This window comes from Chiloscyllium plagiosum, unplaced genomic scaffold (genome assembly GCF_037043375.1).
Source record: "Chiloscyllium plagiosum isolate Xiang-an unplaced genomic scaffold, Cpla_swu_hap1 HiC_scaffold_22, whole genome shotgun sequence".
NCBI lineage: Eukaryota > Metazoa > Chordata > Chondrichthyes > Orectolobiformes > Hemiscylliidae > Chiloscyllium > Chiloscyllium plagiosum.
In genome coordinates this window covers 29,433,522-29,456,989 of record NW_028270160.1, presented here as the reverse complement: position 1 = coordinate 29,456,989, position 23,468 = coordinate 29,433,522, and the positions used below count along the sequence as shown (strand labels likewise).

Here is a 23,468-nt window from a genome sequence, read left to right as displayed (position 1 = left end):
GTTTTAGTTTGCAAAAATTAATTTGGAATTTGATATTATTTGAAGGTTTGATATACGTCCTTGCTTTCACTATTTATTTTATTTGTGGTGGACATTGTGCTATTGTTACTGTCAGAAACTGCATTCAAACTACTTTCCTCACTTGGGAATTTTTCACTGCTTAACCTTTCCTGAAGAAAAAAGGTTATCTTGCATTAAATGATTTGAATTAATAAACCACTACTGGGAAGCAATGTCAATTTGCTCAATTTTTATAGTTTCTTCATATGGCCTTGCAGGACTAAAACTTAAATTAGATACCAAACTCAAGAAAGTTTGTGTTGTTAACACATGTTTTATGTAGAATTTAAGGAGGCAGCCTGAACTCAATCAACCAATGGTTAAAAGGAATTCCTTGTTTCGCTGAGCACTGTCTAATCTTTGTAATAGTAAACAGTTGATCCTTTATAAGCTCACCAGCCTTAAATATTACTTGGATAGGAAATTTGATCAGATACACATTTTACTTTATGTATCAGTTGAAAATTAACAATGTTATTACCATACTTTATATGCAATAGTATTTCACTGGATTGGAAGCTGTTTCAGTAATTGTTATTGGTGCCATTCGTTCTGTATTCCTGACCTTTAGAATTCCAAACCTGGAGACAATCACAGTCTTGTCATTATGGAATCAAGTTAATTTTCTAGCTAATTTATTTCTGTGTTTAGAAGGCAGATATTTACTCACTGTCACTTATTATGTTCATCTTTTTCTTCTTTATTTTGAGAATTTGATATCTGCCAGTAAAATAAACTATTTCTCAGCATTAATATTTCATGCATTGCATGATGTAATTTTGAGTTTTTATTAGTCATGGTTATGATTTATTTGTTAGGGTGAATGTGCTTGAGTACAACAAGTCTCAAACTTAAATAGTCCTGAGGAAGGGTCACTTGACTCTAAACGTTAACTCTGATTTCTCTCCACAGATGCTGCCTGATCTGAGCTTTTCCAGCCATTTGTATTTTAATTCTACAACTTATTTGGTTGAAGGACAGCTTATCATATGATTTAATAGTCATACTACTCCTGTGACTATACTGTAATATTCCAAAGTGCATGTATGTGTGTTACGTGTAGAAAGAGCACTTAGCAATGCGTATAAAACGTAGGCTTTTATTGTTGCTCTGTTCTGAGAACATTCTTTTAGACGTGCTGTCCTAGTTAGGACAGCTGTCACACCGCTGTTAAGGCAGCTGGTATTTTTATGTGGTCTTGTGAACCCTCAGAGTGTTTACACATTACAGTTTGAGAACTACTGTATGAGAGGTACTGATACTAAACCCATGACTAGTTTGAACAAGAGGGAAAAACAGATTTGCTTGGAATAGAGAAAAAGAAAATGGTCTTTTTTCTAGAAAGGAGATAGCTGAAGGGTCACTCAATAAAGGCCTTTTAAAATTGTCAAGGGTTTGTAGATAGAGAAAAGACTTCAGCTTTAGGAGAATTAAAAAGTTAGGGGTCATAAATATAAAGTAGTGACAAATAAATCCAGTGGGGAATTCAGGAATAGTTTTATTCAAATATTGATTAGAATGTGGAAGTTAGAGTCATAGAGATGTTCAACACAGAAACAGACTCTTCAGTTCAACTCATAACCAAGTCCCATTTGTCCCAAATCCCCTAAACGCTTCCTATTAATATACTCGTCCAAATGCCTTTTAAATGTTGTAGTTGTATTAGCCTCTACTACTCCCTCTGGCAACTCATTCCATTCATGCACCACCCTCTGTGTGAAAAAGTTGCCCGTTAGGTCCCTTTTAAATCTTCGCCCCTCTCACCTTAAACATATGCCCTCTAGTTTTGGACTCCCCCACAACGGGGAAAAGACCTTGTCTATTTACCCTATCCATGCCCCTCACGATTTTATAAACCTCTAAAAGGTCACCCTCAGTCTCCAACGCTTCAGTGAAAACAGCCCCAGACTATTCAGCCACTCCCTATAGCTCAAACCCTCCAACCCTGGCAACATTCCTGTGAATCTTTTCTGAACCCTTTTAAGTTTCACAACATCATTTAAGGTGAAACTCAACGAAAATATGAGGAAGAGATTGAATATTGCTAATGAGGTTAAAGGAAGGGAAATAGAAGGAAGCTCATGTGGACCCTAAATGCAGACATGTACCAGTTGATCAGAATCATTTGTTTCTGTGCTATAGAGTCTCTTAAAGATTTTAAAAATGACATTGTCCTCATCAACCGCTCCTCTATAAAGGATGACATCTCAGGATTTGCAGGTTTCTAGATCCTTGGACACAAGGGACATGAAGTTGTTGAATCTCGAACGTAGGACTTGTTTCCTTTTCTTTCCTTCACTGCTGCCATTCTGCATCCATCATTAAGACATTGTAACTCATAAGTATCAAACAGCGTGATGGATAAATTGTTGCCATTTTAAATGATTGGGAAGCAAGCTTCTCCCAGTCAGCAATGTCAATGCTGACTCTGTTCAAGGAAAGTTTGAGGGTCTTTGTCATGCTTTCTTTCTCCTCCCTGTCCTCCCTGGATCATTTGAGAGTTGATGAAACAGGACCAGACAGGAAGATACTTTTCAGTCATACCGACACTGTGTCCAGATCTTCAAAGTTAATGTTTCAAGTATTTTGCCTTAGTATTGTAGAGCTGGCTTGAAGAAGGATGCTAGTGTATATTCAACTGTCCTCTCATGGAATCTGAGATTTATTAAGTAGGCATGCTAGTGGAATTTCTCTAGCACATTTATGAGCTGCTAGTACACAGTTGAGGTCTCACTGCAAAACGGGAGGCGTTTCATTGATTTGCAGAGCTCTTTGTTGTCAAACACTTGCTGCGTTGGTTTGTAGAGTCTGGGTTGGCGCAACTCATCTAGTGTTGGATCTCCTCCTCAATAGTGGCCTTTTGAAATAGCTGGTAGCCAAAGTATGAGAAATACTCAACACATTTACATAAATGTTATGTTGATGGAAGGACTGATTCCATTCCAATTCTTTTCCACCTAGTAATTCTTATAGAATGTGTACAAAAAAAAAAGGATTTTTGGTATTAAACTTAACTTTGTATAATTCATCAACCAAGTCATAGCTCTGTAAACTCTACATAGCTGATTATCCAGAGGAATTACAGCATAATATGTATTTGAACTCTGAGTTTTGAAAATACTGAAGTTCCCTGGGCCCTCCAAACCTCTTGTGAACTAACCCTTTCTAACTCAAATTCTCAATGCTTTTATTCAATGCTTTTAGCACGCGGCAACTTTGAAGTATTATGAGAGCATTGTTTTCCTTTGGTTTATTGTAAAATATAGTGTCATGAATGAACTTCAAAAACAGATTGCAGCAGTTCAAAATTAAGTTTTAGGACATTGGCAGTTTTCCTTGTCTTTATCTATCTGTACCTTTATTATTCTTGATTAATACTGTTTTTCATTCTCTCCCCCCCCCCCCCCCCCCAGTATAATTGTGTACATAATCTGCATTCAAAGACTTGGCAAAAAGAAGAAACTTTGTACTTTTACTTGTGCAGGTTGTGTATTTGCATATGAATTGCCTCTGCAGTCTGAGAAACTACTTTGTTTGCTTGTTAGAAACCAAAGGAGAAAAATGCTCTCATTCTTGTTTTTTTGTTGTCTTTTGCCCAGCTGGTAATGATGGCAGGCACTGATCTCTCTTTTTATTTAAAATAGTTCACATGAATATTAACCAGAAACTGCTAAATAGAGCCTTTAATCACAGGCTGTTTGAATTTCAGATCAGGCATTTGAAGAGAGGAGATGGTGACAGAATAGGGGCTTCAAGTGTTAGCTTGCCATGATTTTCTGAATGCTGTGCCCTTTCTAACTTGGCATATTCTTGTTGTTTGCCATTCTTCTTGTACTGTGAGGATGGGTGAGATTTAAAATGATGAACCTCAAAGAAATATATCCAAAGATATCCGTAATGCTGTTTTTAGTGATTTTAATTTTAGTATTACATGTTGTTTGTTCCAGGGAAATTGCTTTTACGACCCAGCTACAGAAAACAGCTCCCAGTATCCGTTATTACTACATGGGCTTCTATATCCACTCATGTCCTAAGATGAAGTATAAGGTAATTAAAGTTTTGTCATTTCATTCTTGTTATTAAGAAATAAATAAGCATATTTTATTTGAATTCAACACTATACAGACAGGAATATATTTTGCAGCAACATGTATTTCATGATATGTGGCAGGCAATTCTCCAGCTATACAAAAACAGTAAGTCACTAAATACTGGCTAAGAATATTAATTACAATTTCACCCAAAACTTTCTGATATTTTGAAGGAAAATGCTTATGTGATCCAGAGGATGAGGTAAACTGCAGTTGGACTGTGCTCACTATTTTGGGTTCACAGTGCTATTAGGGTCTTGTGGTAGCATCTGCTGGACGCACACTTTTGATGCTAAGAATGTTAGATGCCACCTTGGTAAAAGACTGCTCATGCCAATTTGGCATCAACTGTAGGCATGTAGATTATGTAGATCATGATGTCAGACAGTATGCAATACTAATTTGCTGCTCCCTTTTGGAACTACATGTTCTGACCAGCACTTTTCATGAATGCTGGACTCATTAAAACAATGAACAAAATATTTTGAAGTGTAACTGCAGCTGTAATATTGGAAATTCAGCAGCTAGTTTGCACACAGCAACATCATAAAGTTAGATGAATTCGCCGTAGTCCCAGAGGACCGTAGTGCTATTCTCATTAGGTAGAGAGACAGATATCTGGTCAGGGGAGAGGTTGAGAAGGAGAGTCCTTCAGCTGGTGAAGGAATTTAACCCACGCTGATGCAATCACTCTTAAGTTGTAAACCTGCTTTCTTGTACCCACCTTCTTGTAATAGTACAGTGACAATGGCCTGTTAATCTTTTTTTGTAATAATGATTCATTGATAAATGCTGGGCAGGGTCCTTCAGGGTATCTATTCTGCTTTTCTTGGAATCTCTTATGTTCAATATTACAATTCTTCCTCAGTACTGCGCTGGAGTGGTGGCATTGATTTTTGTGCTTAATTTCTGGCATGGAACAAGACCCAGCACTTTGAGTCAGAGGCAAGAGTGCTACAAACTGAGCTGATTTATTTCTTCTGGTTACTTCAGCAAATATTTTTCTCCTTTCCATAGTTTTGGGATTTAATAAGGACACAGGTATAGCACATTCTGAACAAGCTTTTGCTGACTGTAGACAACGGTGCCCTTACAGGCTTTCCTTTTAGAATCAGCATGACTAGGAGAACAAGCAGAGACTTCCACAGAATAGTTACTAGAAGAGGAGAGGAAAATTATCAGCTGGTGGATGGATCTGAAATAAAAACAAAATGTGGGAAATTCAGCAGGTTTGGCAGTATCTGTGGAGACAGAACCAGAGACAAAACTTTGAATTGATTATGGCCATTATAGTGTTGAAATGGCTGAGAAATTATGTTCCTTATACTGTTAATAAAAGGGGAGGAAAGATGAATGGAACAGATGGCAGATCAAAAGACAACAGGACTGTACGTGACAGTAGGAGAGAATTTTGATGCAGAATAGGTGTTAAAGGTAGATATGATTTGTGGAAAGTAGGTCAACTCTGCTGAGAGTTAACCTATGCTAGGCAGACACTGGGTAGGAAAGGAATGTAATCACAATGGAGGGCAGTGCTCGTGTTCTGAAACTGCTAAACTCAACCTTGAGTCCTGAAGGCCATAAATTTTCTAAGTGATAAATGATGTGCTGGTCCTCCAGTGAGCCAAGGGTAGAAAGGGTAGTGTTGTGTAACACCTCCGCTCTGTCTGTAAGAATGACGCCAGCCTTCTGCTTGCTTGCCTTTCAACACATCAACTTACTGTCATCCTAATGTTTCTGTCTGAGGCTTGCTGCAGTGTTCTAGTGAAGCGCAATGTAAGCTTGAGGAATGGCACATAATTTTCTGCTTATGGACTTTACAGACATCAGTACTTGACATTGCGTTCAGCAACTTAGGAGCTTGAACATTGTCTTCCATTTGCTTCCCCACTCACCTACCATGAATTGTTTGCGTGGGTTTGATCTCAGTAGTGATGACTCCTCTTTTATTCACACCCGCCATTAAAACTTAATCTCAATTTGTACCTCCTTCCTAACTACCACTAATATTTCATTTATTTTTGCTCTGGGCACCTCACCATCTGTTTTACTTGCTCCTTTTCTCCCTTTGTCAACAGCATAAAACTATAATGTTCTACCTCCCCCTCAAAGTGTTGTATTGGAATCAAAATGTTCACTTGGGTTTTCTCTCCAAAATGTTGGCAGATCTGCTGAGTTTCCTCAGGACATTACTTTTATTTCAAACCACCATCATCCACAGTACTTTTATAGGATGATGAATCTGGAAGTATTTTTCCTACCTGAACCCAAAAGAACTGTCATACAGTTAACACCATCTTTCCCTTGGGCGATAGAACATGAAGGTATGCCTTTTCTCTCCAGATGACTGTGTTGCATTCAATTGTATACCATTTTCTGTAATAGATAAGAAAGTTAGCCATTGAATGTTATGAAATATGTTTGTTTGTGTGGCTGTCATAGTTGAAGACCTAGCAAATGTGCCAAGTGAGAGATTAGGTTGTTGGACTTTTTATGCTGCTAATTATGTGAGGTGAAGTAAATGAATGTTTGGTGTAAGTCATCGCTGAGAGTTGTGATAAACGTTAATTCACAAGTAGGTATAGCAGAAAAGACACTTAACGCAATGATGTTTGTTTCATCTTAGCACTGGGTAGTGCTGTAGAAATCAAATCCCAGTATTCCTAGATTTGTCATAAATGTGATAAAATAATTATTTATTACAATCAAATTAACCAGTGGCAATTAGGAAAGATGTATTGCTAATTTAAACTTAATTCTATCTCTTAAATTCCCCCTTTTCAAATAAACAAAGACACAAAATAATTTAAGGCATGGATATTAAGAGTAAACAAAGAAAAACAAAGGTCGGGAAGCACAGTTCAATACTACCAGTCAACCACAGGATTCAACAAATTGCTTTATTTCTCTTCCTTTCATTTTCTTTTTAATTATTTGCTGTTGACACAAGGTTGTTTGCACACAATGCTTTCTTTCATTCACTGGTTGAGAATGTGTCCTTTCAGTGCCTCTGAAGACACTTTAAAACATAGAACAGTACAGCACAATACAGTCCTTTGGCCCTCAATGTTGTGCCGGCCTTTTGTCCTACTCTAAAGTCAAACTAACCTGTATACCCTCCATTGTGCTATCTTCCATGTGCCTATCTAAGGGTCACTTAAATGTCCCTAATGTATCTGACTCTACTACCACTGGTGGCAGCAGTGCATTCCACACACCCACCACTCTGTGTAAAGAACCTACCTCTGATATCTCCGCTAAACCTTTCTTCAATCACCTTAAAGTTATGCCCTCTCATGATAGCCATTTCTGCCCTTAGGGAAAGTCTCCAGCTATTCATTTTATCTAAGCCTGTCAACATCTTGTGCACCTCTATTAAGTCACCTCTCATCCTCCTTTGCTCCAATGAGAAAAGCTCTACCTCGCTTAATCTTTCTTCATAAGACATGCCCTCCAGTTCAGGCAGCATCCTGGTAAATCTCCTCTGCACCCTCTCTAAAGCTTACACACATTTCCTATAATGAGGCGACCAGAACCGAACATAGTATTCCAAGTGTGGTCTAACCAGGGTTCTTTAGAGCTGCAGCATAACCTCATGGCTCTTAAACTCAATCCCACTGCTAATGAAAACACACCATACACCTTCTTAACAACCCTATCAACTTGGGTGGTAACATGGACCCCAAGATCCCTGTGTTCTTTTCACACTGCCAAGAATCCTGCCTTTAATCCTGTAAACTACATTTAAATTTGACTTTCTAAAGTAAATCACTTCACATTTTTCCAGGTTGGACTCTATTTGCCACTTATAAGCCTAATTTTGCATCCTGTCAATGTCCCGTTGCAAACTACAACGCGCTCCACACTATCCACAACTGCACCAACCTTCATGTCATCGGCAAACTTACGAACCCAGCTTTCCACTTCCTCATCCAAGTCATTTATAAAGATCACAAAGTGCAGAGGTTCCAGAACTGATCAATGTGGAATACCACTGATCACTGAGCTCCAGGCTGAATACTTTCCATCTACCACCACCCTCTGTCTTCTATGGATCGGCCAATTCTGTATCCAGACATGCAGATTTCCCTGTATCCCATGCCTCCTTACTTGCTGAATGAGACTACCAAGGGGAGCCTTATCAAATGCCTTGCTAAAATCCACGTACACCATATCCACTGCTGTACCTTCAATGTGTTTTGTCACATCCTCAAAGAATTCAGGAAGGTTTTGTGAGGCATGACCTGCCTCTCACAAAGCCATCCCGAATCAAGCTATGCTTTTCTGAGGAATCATAAATCCTGTCTGTCAGAATCCTCTCTGATGCTTCGCCTGACTGGCCTCTAATCCCCAGGGTTACTTCCTATTGCCTTTCTTGAACAAGGGAATAAGATTTGCCACCCTCCAATCATCTGGAACTACTGCAGTGGACAGTGAGGACGCGAAGGTCATCGTCAAATGCACAGCAATTTCTTCCCTTGCTTCCTGTAGTGACCTAGGGTATATCCCATCTGGCCCAGGGGATTTCTCTATCCATATTTTTTTCAAAATTTTCAGCACATCCCCCTTCCTAACATCGAACTGTTCCAGCATATCAGTCTGTTTCACATCGTCCTCAGAAATGTCACGGTCACTCTCAGTAGTGAATACTGAAGCAAAGTATTCATTAAGGGCTTCCTCTACTTCCTCCGATGCCAGGCGCAAGTTCCCTCCACTATCCATGATTAGCCCTATCCTCACGCTGGCCATCCTCTTGTTCCTCACATAAGTGTAGAACGCCTTAGGATTTTCCTTAATGCTACCCACTAAAATTTTTTATGCCCCCTTCTAGTTCTCCTAAGTTCATTCTTCAGTTCCATCCAGGCTACCTTGTAACCCTCTAAAGTCCTGTCTGATCCTTGCCTCCTCAACCTTATGTAACCTTCCTTCTTCCTCTTGACTAGATGTTCCACATCCCTTGTCACCCAAGGTTCTTTCAACCTACCATCCCTTCCTTGCCTCAGTGGGACAAACCTGTCCAGCACTATCAGCAAGTGCTTCCTAAATAACCTCCACATTTGTGTCGTGCATTTCCCTGAGAACATCTGTTCCCAATTTAGGTGCCCCAGTTTCTGCCTAATGGCATTGTAATTTCACCTTCCCCCAATTAAATACTTTCCCATACAGTCTGCTCCTATCCCTCTTCATGAGTATAGTAAAGGTCAAGGAGTTGTGATCACTATCACCGAGAGATCTGACACTTGGCATGGTTCGTTGCCAAGCACCAAATCCAATATGGCCTCCCCTCTATTTGGCCTATCTACACATTGCGTCAGAAATCTTTTCTAGACACACCTGACAAAAACTGCTGTATCCAAATTGTTTGAACTAAGGAGTTTCCAATCAATATTAGGGAAGTTAAAGTCAACCATGACAACAACTCAGTTACTTCTGCACCTTTCCAAAATCTACCTCCCAATCTGCTCCTTCATATCTCTGTTGCTAGTGGGAAAGCCTATAGAAAACTCCCAACAAAGTGATCGCTTCTTTCCTGTTTCTGAATTCCACCCATACTGACTCAGTAGACTTTATACCTCATTTCCAGGTGCCATCCCATTACACAAATGTGAGGTGATAATTTGTCTATTTTCAGACTTTTTAATCCAATGTGAACAAAGTCAGTTTTACATTTTATTCACTTAGCTGTATGCATATAGTACAGTATGGTATGTGATGTATTAAGTAATTAAGTCTTGCTTTGGCTTGAATTAAACATTTGCTATTTATTTCTAAAATATTAATTACATGGTATGTACCAAAGTATTTATGTATCATAGTGGATGTTTTATCCTCTACTTTTGCAGATTTTTCTTGTAGAAGAAAACACCTAATGGCATATCAAGTTGTATTTCAATATTTTGTCAGATTTCCAGTACCACATGTGGTGTCATCTGCATTGGCATTATGACTTGAGCTTTTATTCAGGACGTAAATGCATACTAGAGAATGTAATAATATATAGCCAGCAAACATAGAAAGTTTTTCAATTGTTTTGAGTTGCAAACAAAAACAGCGAAAACATACACCAGTTGAGGTGTACTGTTGAATAATTATATGCTTTAAGTAAAAATCTGAACTCTTCCAAAATTGAATTTTAATATTCTGAATACCATATTGCACAATCATAGCATTAATGCCAAAAGGAGTCATGTGTTTTAAACTGTGTTTATATAGCAACTTGAGAGTGTCTTACGAGTGACCAATGCTGCTATCTGCTCTTCATGGTTCTGGAAACTGGGAAATTAGATGGGCAGCTATTGTAACACATTGATGCATTTAAGAGGCAATAGTTCCATTCCAAATTTTCCACTTCCAGTAGCAAGTGGCAGATTTAAAGGTGAAAATAATTTAAATTATGCCATTTTAATTGATTATTTTAACAGGAGCTAGGAAAGTTATTATCAGCTCCATAGCTTGAGGGTAGGGGTTGAGAGAGACACTTTTAAAAAATAATTTGTGACATGAATGTCATCGGTAAGATTAGCATTTGTTGCTTAGCCCTAATTGTCCTGAAAAAGATGGTGGAGAACCATCTTCTTGAACTTCTTGGTGCAAATACCCCTACAATGACAGTGCAAGAATGGCAACGCAGTTCCAACTCAGGATGATGTGTTGAAAGGGACCAGGAAGAGGGTAAATGCCAGAGCTTTTCCTACGGCTATTTTCAGGAACGTGTCCAATGTAGCCGCAGTTTAATCCAGTTAAGCTTTTGATCAATGGTAGTCTCCAGGATGTTGATAATAGGGGACTCAGAGATAGTAATGTTCCTGAACGTCAAAGATGATGGTTAGATTCCGGCTTGTTGAACATAGTGTATTTGTGTGCTAGGAAACTTGGATTTCTCTGTACTACAGAATTCCAGTCTTGCTCCATTTCATAATATGTTTTTTTTCTACTCTGTGCCAAATTGGACAAGTTCATATTTGCCCATGTCTAGTCTGTCTGTCAGCCAATTCGTTGTCCACTCACTTAACCTATCTATATCCCTTCCAAAATTCTTACGCTGCTTCTTACCTATTTTTGTGCCATCAGCAAATTTGGCAATGATTTATTCAGGCACTTCATCCAAGTGATTAATAGAAGAGTTACATTTTCGGCTTTGTTTGGGGACCTTTCCAGACTCTACGAAATTTTGGAAAATAAAGTCCATTGCATCTACCTTAGCAACCGTTTAACCCTAATACAATGTCCATCAGGTCCTGGAGACTTATCAGCTTTAGTTCTAATAATCTTCTCAATATCCTGTTTTTAACCTTTTTTTTGTGGTGACGTGTTTCTTGTTCACAAACATTACTTGAGTCATATAGGATTTACAGCACTTTAACTCCTCCACCTTACGTGTTATCCTATCTGGTATTTTCTTTTATGCATTTATCACATGATTTAACAATGTCATTTCTCTCAGTTACTCTGTGATGTAGCAGGTTCCACCTTCTAACCAGTGACTAGAAAAAGAAATTTATCCTGAATTCTTTATTGGGTTTCTAAATGACCGTTGTGTAAGTAGCATTCTTAGTTTTGGGTCTGCCTCCCAAACAAATAGAAACATCTACTCTTTTCAACGCATTTGGAATTTAAAAACTTCTGTAAAGTTGCTTCAACTTGTTGAGCCTCTTCCTGATCAGAATAAGTGCCTGGTCCTGTTATCAACTTTGCATTTTTCACAGTGTCCATGTAGCTTTTTGAAATTTAGGAACCAGTACTAATTATTCATTGTGTTGGCTTCAGCAATGTTCTGCACGGGTTTTCCATAACTTCTTCATGTTTCAATTCTGTGCTGGTGGAGATGAACTCCAGCGATTTGGTTGTACTCCTCATCGTTGCTAACTTAGAGTCATAGAGTTATAGAGATGTGCAGCATGGAAACAGACCCTTCGGTCCAACCCGTCCATGCCGATCAGATATCCCAACCCAATCTAGTCCCACCTGCCAGCACCCAGCCCATATCCCTCCAAACCCTTCCTATTCATATACCCATCCAAATGCCTCTTAAATGTTGCAATTGTACCAGCCTCCACCACATCCTCTGGCAGCTCATTCCATACACATACCACTCTCTGCGTGAAAAAGTTGCCCCTTAGGTCTCTTTTATATCTTTCCCCTCTCACCCTAAACCTATGCCCTCTAGTTCTGGACTCCCCAACCCCAGGGAAAAGACTTTGCCTATTTATCCTATCCATGCCCTTCATAATTTTGTAAACCTCTATAAGGTCACCCCTCAGCCTCTGGCGCTCCAGGGAAAACAACCCCAGCCTGTTCAGCCTCTCCCTGTAGCTCAGATCCTCCAACCCTGGCAACATCCTTGTAAATCTTTTCTGAACCCTTTCAAGTTTCACAACATCTTTCCGATAGGATGGAGACCAGAATTGCACGCAATATTCCAACAGTGGCCTAACCAATGTCCTGTATAGCCACAACATGACCTCCCAACTCCTGTACTCAATACTCTGACCAACTTACATTGATACTTTTCATTACAGTTGGTTCTGCTAGAACACAATGATTCCATTCTTGTGCAAATCCATGTTATAAGAAAATCGCATAATAGCAGCACTTATTTAAACTAATGGGGCCAGAATTGTGTTATAGTCAATACATGCTTTAAAACTGCTGTAGAAACAGTGTCCTCAATTCGCCAATTGTGTTTTAGCAAATTCACATTAACGAAACATGTGTTATAGTAGGACAATCTATACTTATGGATCTAAATTAGCTTGCTGAGCTAGTAGGTTTGTTTTCAGACGTTTCGTCACCTTGACAAGGTAACATCATCAGTGAGAGCCTCTGGTGAAGTGCTTCATTGGAGGCTCTCACTGATGATGTTACCTAGTCATGATGGTGAAACGTCTGAAAACCAAACCTTCCAGCTCAGTGAGCTAACTTACATTCATATCATTAAACTGAGCTACAAATCTTAAAAATCGCTACCCTATATTTATGAATGTATGTCACTCTTTACGAGGAGTACATGGCCTCAATATTCTTCTTACTAATGTCTACTACCTCTCATTACTACCTTAATACTGGATATGTCAGTGTTTATTGTTGACAATTGCATATAACAATTTACACTTTACCCTCAGTTGAAGTATTTGGATTAAAAATGCCTTCTAGAAAAGTAGACACTACTTTTCTCCTCTGTTTCTGAATTCAAAGTGAAACTTTAATCAAAGTTCAAAATCAAGTTCGAATTCATCAGTTCTTTCTAAGTTACAGCTAACAGTGATGATCTGAAATTTTAAATAAAAATTAATTCTACGGCTTGTTTCAAAATTATGTAAAATAACACCAAAATCCTTTAGACTATACAGAGATATACCATTTGCAATTGTAGCTCTTGGTAAACTATGATCTTCAGATCTAGATTTTAAGATGCTGGAAGACATGAACTAAATTGCTCAACACACAACAGACACATGTAAATATAATGAAATTACGAAAACACTTATTCCCCTCGTGATCTAAATGCAGTTAAAAATAATATAATATAACCAAATCATTTGAAAGAAAGTTTCATCGACTTTAATCAAGAAGTATTTGAATTCCATCCAATTATTTCAAGAATGCCTTTCCCAAAGATATCCACCCTCTGCAATATGTCTGCTTTTATCATTGATACTTTCAATATCCATTTTTGCCTTTTTTTTGCACTAATTGCCTACTCTGAATGTCAATGTAAGTCTCCCATCATTGTGTTATGTAGTAGAATAACACAGTATGGAAACAGACCTTTCAGTCGAACCTGTCCACACTGACCATGTTCCCAAATTCAGCTAATCTCACCAGTTTGGCCCATATTCCTCCAGATCTTTCCTATTCATGAAACTATCCAAATGTATTTTAAGCGTTGTAACTACCTGCATCCACCACTTTCTCTGACAGTTCATTCCACATACAAAACCAGTCTCTGTGTAAAATAATGTTGCCTGTCATGTCCTTTTTAAACTTTCTCCTGTCACCTTTTGTAGTGGACCTCGTGGAATATGAGTTCCCTGATTGGGGCTGTTAACCTGGTCCAATCAGGGAGCCCTGGCTAATGGATAGAAACAGGAGTGTCAGGGATTCTGTTCACTCTGAGAAAGCCGGACCACTGTCAAATAATATACTCATGTAAATAAAGGATGACTTGGCGACCAGATTTGTGTAGTTATTTCAGACACCAATGTAAATTACGTGGCAGAAGAACCAACTGAGGCATCAAGAAATTTTTTTTTGCACAGGATATGGAATGGGCTTCCTGCGTATGGTGGAGATAATTTCAGTCATGGTTTTCAAAAGATATATGGAAAAGCACATGAAGAGAAAATAATTGCAGGGTTGTTGGGATACAACAGGATAATGGGACCTATTGCTTTTGCAGCTCTTGCTGTTCGTTGATTCTATTAAGGAGGAACAAGTCCATGAATTCTACACAAGAGAGATTAATCGTTCGTAAATTGTGGTTCCATCAAGTCATAAGTCACAGTTTGCTTTGGATATGCCTCAAATTTAAAAGTTTGTAAAAGCATGTTATCACTGAAGAAACTAATGTGCTGGCACGATGTCAGGCGTGAGATTTATTTTCACCCCAAAAAAAATCTACTTTGTATCTCTTTCATGAGGAAACATAACAGCTGAAATGTTCCTTGAACTGTTTTAAGGGCTCTACACAAAAGCAATAATCTCTGCCCAAAAGGCTATTAACTTTGGGAATAATAAAAAAAGAGCACTTTCTGCTGACATCAAACCTAACAAAACAGTCTCTTTTATTTTAATAAGGTGATTGCTTACAGACTAGCACTGTAAAATCAGTGAGGTCTGATATGGTGAAATGTCATCTATGGCAAAAAGAAACAATGTCTCAATGTAGTTTCCAGATAGTGCAGCCAAGCAGAATGTCGCTTGGACTGCAGTGAAATGACTTAACAGGAGAACTAGGGTCAATATTTTCCATTGTTTAGCTGATGCAGGCAATGTTTGTGTAAAATCCATAAAAGCTGCAGTGTTCAGAATGATTTGTCTTTGAAACATATTTTGAACACAATTTGAAGCAAAAAGAAGTATCATCTTGAGGTTTTGCGTTCTAGATTTACTACTTACATTAGTGTTGATAATGGAGCAGTTCTAAATGAAATGGTACAGAAGGAAAAAAATACTGGAAACACTCAACAGGCCAGGCAGCAAATGTGGAATGATACGTTGTGAGAAACAGACTTTAAAGCTTTAGCTTGACGACCTCCCACTAAATAGAAGGTCGAATTGTGCAGATCTTTCGAGTTAAGTGGGTTGAATAATGTAACTTACCATGATTTTGCCTTGTTCCCAATAATATTATTTCAATTGATTTCTGGAATATTTAGTTTTTTTTGTTGTGAAACAATGGAATTGGTGCAAAAGTAGATCACTTTAAATTCAGCAAATTCATTTTTGTGGTCTTCATTTGTTACAGTTGACAAAAAATAATAATACAAAAGTTCTTCAGTGAAGTATTCTAGCATACAGATGATTATGTTAAATCAACTTTACATAAAATAATGAGAAACTAAGATGTTGCACACTTAACTTCAATATTGACATTCTGATTGCAACAAGACACAGGATACATCATTCAGAAGGAACAAAGAGATGCTTGTATTAAAAGAACATTAAATTTGATTGATCCTTCTTAGAGGTATAGATAGCTCAGATAAAAAGGTAGTAATTTATCAGACTTATGATAAATTCAAAAGAAATACCTTTGTGGGTTGAAGTTTGTGTTATTTTGCCACAATTAAGAGAAGTTAAGATACTGTGTTTACCTGAAGTTGGACATTTTCATTCACAAGGTCGGCTTCACTGGCAAGGGCAATGTTTCTTGCCCATATCTAACTACTGTTGAAAAGGTGATAGTGAGCTGATAATTTGAACCATTTCTGTCCATATGCTGAAAATACTCCTATTAGTAATTTGAATATCTATTAGAAAATGCTGTTAGGGAGAATATTCCAGGATTTTGACTCTGCAACACTCATCTAACTTTGCGGCAAATTTCGACCTGGTGGTACTCCCAGATGTTTGCTGCACTCGTCCTTGTAGACAGTAGAAATCAGGGGGTTTGGGAGACCCTCTTGGATTGCTGCATAGTAACTTTAGCCATTTTGTGTTAGGAGTGAATGTTTGAAGTGATAAGTGGGGTGTTAATCAAGTACATAGCTTTCAACCTCAAAGGTTGTAGGTTTGTGTGTTATTGGAGCTGCATCTATCCAGGCAAATAGTGTTTTTCTTCATACTCTTGATTGTATGTCAACGTCTCTTGTCATCAGATTCGGAGGTGAGTTACTTGTTGCAGAACATTCAGTTTTTGTAGCAAGAATAATTATTTAGCAGGTCCAGTTAAGTTTCTGATTGGTGGTGAATGTTGATGATCTCAATTTGTTCATTTATTATGATTGGTGTTATAAGAGATTGTATCGGAATTTACAGGATTGTTTCTGATCATTCTCATCTTATGTTCCCCTGAACAAAATCTTTGTTGCCTTACTCAATATCCTTGCACAGCCTCTTCTGACCTTCTGTTCATTCGCTAAGTGATTCCAATCCCTTCTATTTACTTTGTTATGTTTATTCCTGATATTTGCTGTACTCCTGCTGTGTTATTGTTTATAGTTTTGTTTTTCCATTTCAAATCATTTGTACACAATGTAACTTATGATGATACTCTACGAATCATTTTCTTACAGTCTGATGCATTAAAGGTTCTTTTTGTTTCTTCTGACTGAGCCAACTTTTGATTCACTCCAGAAGTCTGCCCGCGACCAATAAGTTCAGTGCCTTCAAGCCGTTTGGGCTAATAAGTTATATGACGTTGTTAAAGTGTTTGCCAAAGGATAAATATATAGTGCCTACTAATTATCCCTTCTATAGTGGGTTTATTTTTCCATTGCATATCCTCATACATTTGATATACATAAAGCAAATGGTGACCCTCTGTGAACAAATTTTATTTGTACTTTTTTTGTCAATCAAATTCTCAAGTTGCTTCAGTTTACAAATGTGTGAATTTATAACTTTTTATAAGGGAATTAATTTTGAGCGGGTTCATGTTGAAAAAAAAAATGCTGGAATTTAATCCAAGGTTTTTACAGTTTATGAAAAATAAGTAAACAATGCCCAATTAAATTCTGGAAGATTTAACATGTTTCCTCATAAAATTAGCATGTAATTGATTTTGTATCTTTTGAACAATTATAATATTAAAATACATTTTAATGTTTTACATTTGTGTAAATGTATTAGAATATTGAAACACTTGAATTATACCCAGTAATCAGCCTTAAGCAAAATACTATGGGTGTCATAAATGTGAAATAAAAGCAGATGATGCTGGTCAGGTCTGGTAATAGATGTGGAGAGTTATTATTTCAGATCTTTATCTTTCTTTTATCCTTTCTGATTAAATGGTCATTAATTGAAATGTTGGCCTGGATCTTCCAATGACACTAGCACATTTTGTGATCCCTTAACATAGATGATCCTTAACTACAGATCTCTTATTAATCCTACCTTATTACATATTACTAAATCCTCAACCTTTGTCTTAAATGGGCAATCCCTTACTCTGAGATTATGCCCTATGATCTGAGATTCTCCCAGAAAAGGAAACATCTACCCTCTCAATCTTACGTGCCAGTTATATCTCATTAGGCTCCGGGTCTGAATTGCCTACTCATGCTCCTACTTCTTATGTCCTTATATTCTCTTCTTATTTTACTCAGTTCCGATGAGTACAATGCCAACCTACTCAACCTCGTCTCAAAAGAGAATCTCTCAAACTCAAAATCAATCAAGTCAACCTTACCTGGTCTATCCCTCCAGACTTACCCCTCTCTGAGGATGAAAGATCAGTCCTCAGCAGAGGCCTCACCTTCATTCCCCTACGCTCTCGGATTAATGAGTACAACACGCGGCGTGACATCGAACAATTCTTTCGCCGCCTTCGCCTCCGTGCCTACTTCTTTAACCAAGACTCTCGCCCACCCTCTGACGACCCCTTCTCCCACCTCCAACACACCCCATCCACCTGGACACCCCGTGCTGGCCTCCTACCTGCCCTCGACCTCTTCATAGCCAACTGCCGCCGCGATATTAACCGCCACCTGAACTCCCCCACCCCTCTCACCCACTCTCACCCTCGGAACGCGCAGCCCTCCACTCCCTCCGTTGGAACCCCCACCTCACTATCAAACCAGCAGACAAGGGAGGCGCGGTAGTAGTTTGGCGCACCGACCTCTACACGCTGAGGTCAAACGGCAGCTCGCAGATACCTCCTCCTACTGCCCCCTTGACCATGACCCCACCCCCCACCACCAAACCATCATCTCCCAGACCGTCCATAACCTCATCACCTCGGGGGATCTCCCATCCACCACCTCCAACCTCATAGTCCCACAACCCCGTACCGCCCGCTTCTACCTCCTGCCCAAAATCCACAAACCTGACTGCCCCGGCCGACCCATTGTCTCCGCCTGCTCCTGCCCCACCGAACTCATCTCCGCATACCTTGACACCGTCCTGTCCCCCTTAGTCCAAGAACTCCCCACCTACGTTCGGGATACCACCCATGCCCTCCACCTGCTCCATGATTTTCGCTTCCCCGGTCCCCAACACCTTACTTTCACCATGGACATCCAGTCCCTGTACACCTCCATCCCCCATCACGAAGGACTCAAAGCCCTCCGCTTCTTCCTTTCCCGCCGTACCGACCAGTACCCTTCCACTGACACCCTCCTTCGACTGACTGAACTGGTCCTCACCCTGAACAACTTCTCTTTCCTCCAAACGAAAGGAGTAGCCATGGGCACCCGCATGGGCCCCAGCTATGCCTGCCTCTTCGTAGGATATGTGGAACAGTCCATCTTCCGCAACTACACTGGCTCCACCCCCCACCTTTTCCTCCGCTACATCGATGACTGTATCGGCGCCGCCTCGTGCTCCCACGAGGAGGTTGAACAGTTCATCCACTTCACCAACACCTTCCACCCCGACCTCAAATTCACCTGGACAGTCTCAGATTCCTCCCTCCCCTTCCTCGACCTTTCTATTTCTATCTCAGGCGACCAAATTAACACTGACATCTACTACAAACCGACCGACTCCCACAGCTACCTGGACTACACCTCCTCCCACCCTGCCCCCTGTAAAAACGCCATCCCATTCTCCCAATTCCTTCGACTCCGCCGCATCTGCTCCCAGGAGGACCAGTTCCAAAAACGCACAACCCAGATGGCCTCCTTCTTCAAGGACCGCAATTTCCCCCCCCGACGTGGTTGACGATGCCCTCCACCGCATCTCTTCCACTTCCCGCTCCTCCGCCCTTGAGCCCCGCCCCTCCAACCGCCACCAGGACAGAACCCCACTGGTCCTCACCTACCACCCCACCAATCTCCATGTACAGCGCATCATCCGCCGTCATTTCTGCCACCTCCAAACGGACCCCACCACCAAGGATATATTTCCCTCCCCTCCCCTATCAGCATTCCGTAAAGACCACTCCCTCCGTGACTCCCTTGTCAGATCCACACCCCCCACCAACCCAACCTCCACTCTCGGCACCTTCCCCTGCAACCGCAGGAGGTGCAAGACTTGCGCCCACACCTCCCCCCTCACCTCCCTCCAAGGCCCCTAAGAAAACTTCCATATCCGCCACAGATTCACCTGCACCTCCACACACATCATCTATTGCATCCTCTGCACCCGATGTGGCCTCCTCTATATTGGGGAGACAGGCCGACTACTTGCGGAGCGTTTCAGAAAACACCTCTGGGACACCCGGACCAACCAACCCAACCACCCTGTGGCTCAACATTTCAACTCCCCCTCCCACTCCACCAAGGCTATGCAGGTCTTTGGACTCCTCCATCGCCAGACCACAACAAAACGACGGTTGGAGGAAGAGCGCCTCATCTTCCGCCTAGGAACCCTCCAACCACAAGGGATGAACTCGGATTTCACCAGTTTCCTCATTTCCCCTCCCCCCACCTTGTCTCAGTCAAATCCATCGAATTCAGCACCGCCTTCCTAACCTGCAATCTTCTTCCCGGCCTCTCCGCCCCCACCCCAGTCTGACCTATCACCCTCACCTTGACCTCTCTCCACCTATCACATTTCCGACGCCCCTCCCCCGTCCCTCCTCCCTACCTTTTATCTTAGCCTGCTGGACAAACTTTCCTCATTCCTGAAGAAGGGCTTATGCCCGGAACGTCGATTCTCTTGTTCCCTGTGCTTTTCCAGCAACACATTTTCAGCTCTTACCTGGTCTATCTCCAATGCCAGTATATGTTTCCTTAAATAAGAGGAACAGAGCTGTTCACAAGAATCCAGATGTGGTCTGATTGGTGCCTAGTACAGTTTTAGCAAGACTACCCTATTCTTCTACTCCATTCTCTCTGTTTTGAAGGCCAAAGGCCCAGTAGCATTTCCTATTACCCTCTGACCTTGAAATGCCATCTTTCTGTGATATATGTAGAAAGACCCCAAAATCCCTCTCTGCTGCAGGTTTCTGCAATCTTTCCTCATTTATTAATAATTAACTCTTTTATTCTTCCTATCAAAGTACACATCCTCACATATTTCCACATGATATTCCATCTGCCAAGTTTTTGCTCAATCACTTAATCTGTCTATCGCCCTTTGCAGACAGAAACATTCTCACTACTTGCTTTCTCACCTATTTTTGTGTCAGCCACGAACTTGACAATAGTACATTCCATCATCCAAATCATAGAATATAGAACATAGCATGATTATATGTTGTAAATAATTCTGGCCCAAAGAGTGATCACTATGGGCACACCACATGTTACAGGTTGCCATCCTGAACATGCCCCCGTTATGCCATCTTGCTGTCTTCTATTAATTTGCTAATTCTTTAATCATCCTAATATACAACCTCAATGCCATGGCTCGTCAATTATTAAGTAGCCTTATGTAGGCTACTTACAAAAAACAGTTTAGAAATCTAAGTATATTAATCTACTGGTTCCCCTTTATTGATTCTTATTGTTTCCAGCTCAAAGAACTGTAATAAATTTGCCAGACATAATTTTCCCTTCATGAAGCTATGTTGACTCTGCTTAGTTATATCATGTATTTCTAAATACTATGCTGTTAAATCTATTATAATACATTATCTTGCTAATGACAGACACGAAGTTAATTGGCCTTTGGTTATCTGTTTCTTGTCTCCCTCCCTATTTGAATAATGGTGTTGCATTGGTAGTTTTTTAATCCTGTGGAATTTTTCCAGAATTTAAGGATTATTATGAGTGCATCCATGTACTCATGAAGTCCTCTTGATAGGTTACAAGGTCAATCCAAAGAGTGGTAGCAGATAGGTGTACTTGTGATGTCTATTTGAAAAGTCAGCGCTAAAGAGCTGGAATACCTCCGAAGAGTGGATGCTCATAACTGACAAGATCCATTTGTCAGGTCATTATTAGGTCAAAGTTTCTTAAATATTATCCATGATGCTTTTCATCTCATTGACTTATTGTACTAGGTGCTCTATTAAAGGTTCTGTGTATGTTTATGATTACTTTCTGTAATGCATACTGTGCAGCACTATATCTTTTGTATTGTTCTTGTAGAGTCAAACAGCATGGAAACAGACCCTTGGGTCCAAATCGTTCATGCTGATCAAATTTCCGAAACTAAAACTAGTGCCACTTCCCTGCATTTTTGCATATCCCTCGTAAACCTTTCCTATTTATGCACCCATCCAAATGCCTTTTAAATTTTGTACATGTACCTGCACCTACCACTTCCTCGGGCAGATTATTCCATGTGCGAACCACCCTCTGTGTGAAAATGTTACCCCTCATGTCCCTTGTAAATCCTTTTCCACTCAGTTTAAAAATATGCCCCCAGTTTTGAACTCAACCCACCCTAGGGAAAAGACCTTTGCTATTCACCTTCTGTATGCCCCTCATGATTTTATAAATCTCTATTAGGCGTCACTCCCTATACTCATGTGAAAATTGTCTAACCTATCCCTATAACTCAAGCCTTTAGTTCCTGCAACATCCTGGTAAATCTTTTCTGAACCCTGTCATTTTAGGTAACTTATTGTTTTTAAACATGTTTACTTAAATCTTTTAATTTAAAAAAAAAACTCTTTTAGGGCATGTTTCTGTTTCATTTGGCTTGTATTGGGTGCATGGAGGAGTAGACTTTGTTTTTTGGTGTCCATGTTTTTTGGTGTCCATGGCTCTATCACTCGTGGGTAGCGAGGATTTAGTGCATTTCTTCTCCTCCAAACCACGGACTGCAACTTGAACCTCTTTCCTAGTCCTACCTATGTCCTTGGTATCTATGTGGAAGATGACAACTGATGCTTTCCCTGCTACTCACAAGTTCCTGTCCAACCCAGAAGAGTTATCTTGAAGCTAGGCATCAGGTTCATAACACAGCCTTTGGCATTTTTTGTGTTTGCTGCACAGGGCAGTATTTATTCCCCTAACTCTGCTATTCCCTATTTCCACTACATTTCTCTTTTCTCCTCCCATTTAAATGGCAATCTTGACTACAGGGTGGTGGTCAGTTCAGTCACCCTCCCTGTAGTCTGTCCCCTCATCCACAATGGGAGCAAGGTCCTCGTATCTATTAGAAAAGGGCTTTGGCTAAGGCTGTTCCTAAGCTACACTCTGGCTCCCCACATTTGCCTCAAGTACATCCTCCTGTTCCTGACCGTGAACTAAATTTAATGTAATTAATCTGTAGATGGGTAATTAAGCCTATCTCCAGACACCTTGTTCAGGCACTTGTCCTTCTTCTTGATTTGTCATAGTGTCCACAGATCAAACTCCAACTCATCAACACTGATGTTAAATATTTGAAAATATTCTAACACTGACCTTTATGTGAGAGTATTGGGCTAGATGCGCTATACCTACACAGACATTTACCTCATCCACCTCTCACAATGCAGTGATCCTGTACCTACATAAACATTTTATCTCATCCACCTCCCATAGTGCAGTGATTCACGTCAGAAGGTTATTCACCATCGATTCACCCCTGACAATGCATATCACTACCCACCCTCCACAATAGTATTCAAACTACAAAAATGCTGACAATGTTCCCCCTCTAATTTCAGTCAGTGAAGACCACCCTGTCATCACCTCTGGCTCAGAGGTCAGAGCTTGTAAACATTAACTGTTTCTCTTTCCACAGATGCTGCCAGACCTGCTGAGTATTTCCAGCATTTTTCTGTAGTTTCACAATAAGTAACCTGCCATGTATACAACAAAACAGCTGTCA

General features: G+C 40.1%; 1 protein-coding gene across 15 annotated transcripts in view; it reads left to right on the top strand.

The window, feature by feature from the left end:
* ate1 (arginyltransferase 1) overlaps window positions 1-23,468 on the top strand; it is a 230,894-nt gene that overhangs the window by 135,043 nt on the left and 72,383 nt on the right. For 14 of the 15 annotated variants that reach the window (XM_087998915.1, XM_043712693.2, XM_087998918.1 and 11 more), the window contains one exon: window positions 4,008-4,107. The exons of the other annotated variant lie outside the window; for it this stretch is intronic. In XM_087998915.1, the coding sequence (XP_087855041.1) occupies window positions 4,008-4,107 (100 nt within the window). The remainder of the gene's footprint in view (window positions 1-4,007; window positions 4,108-23,468) is intronic. 15 annotated transcript variants of the gene reach the window in all.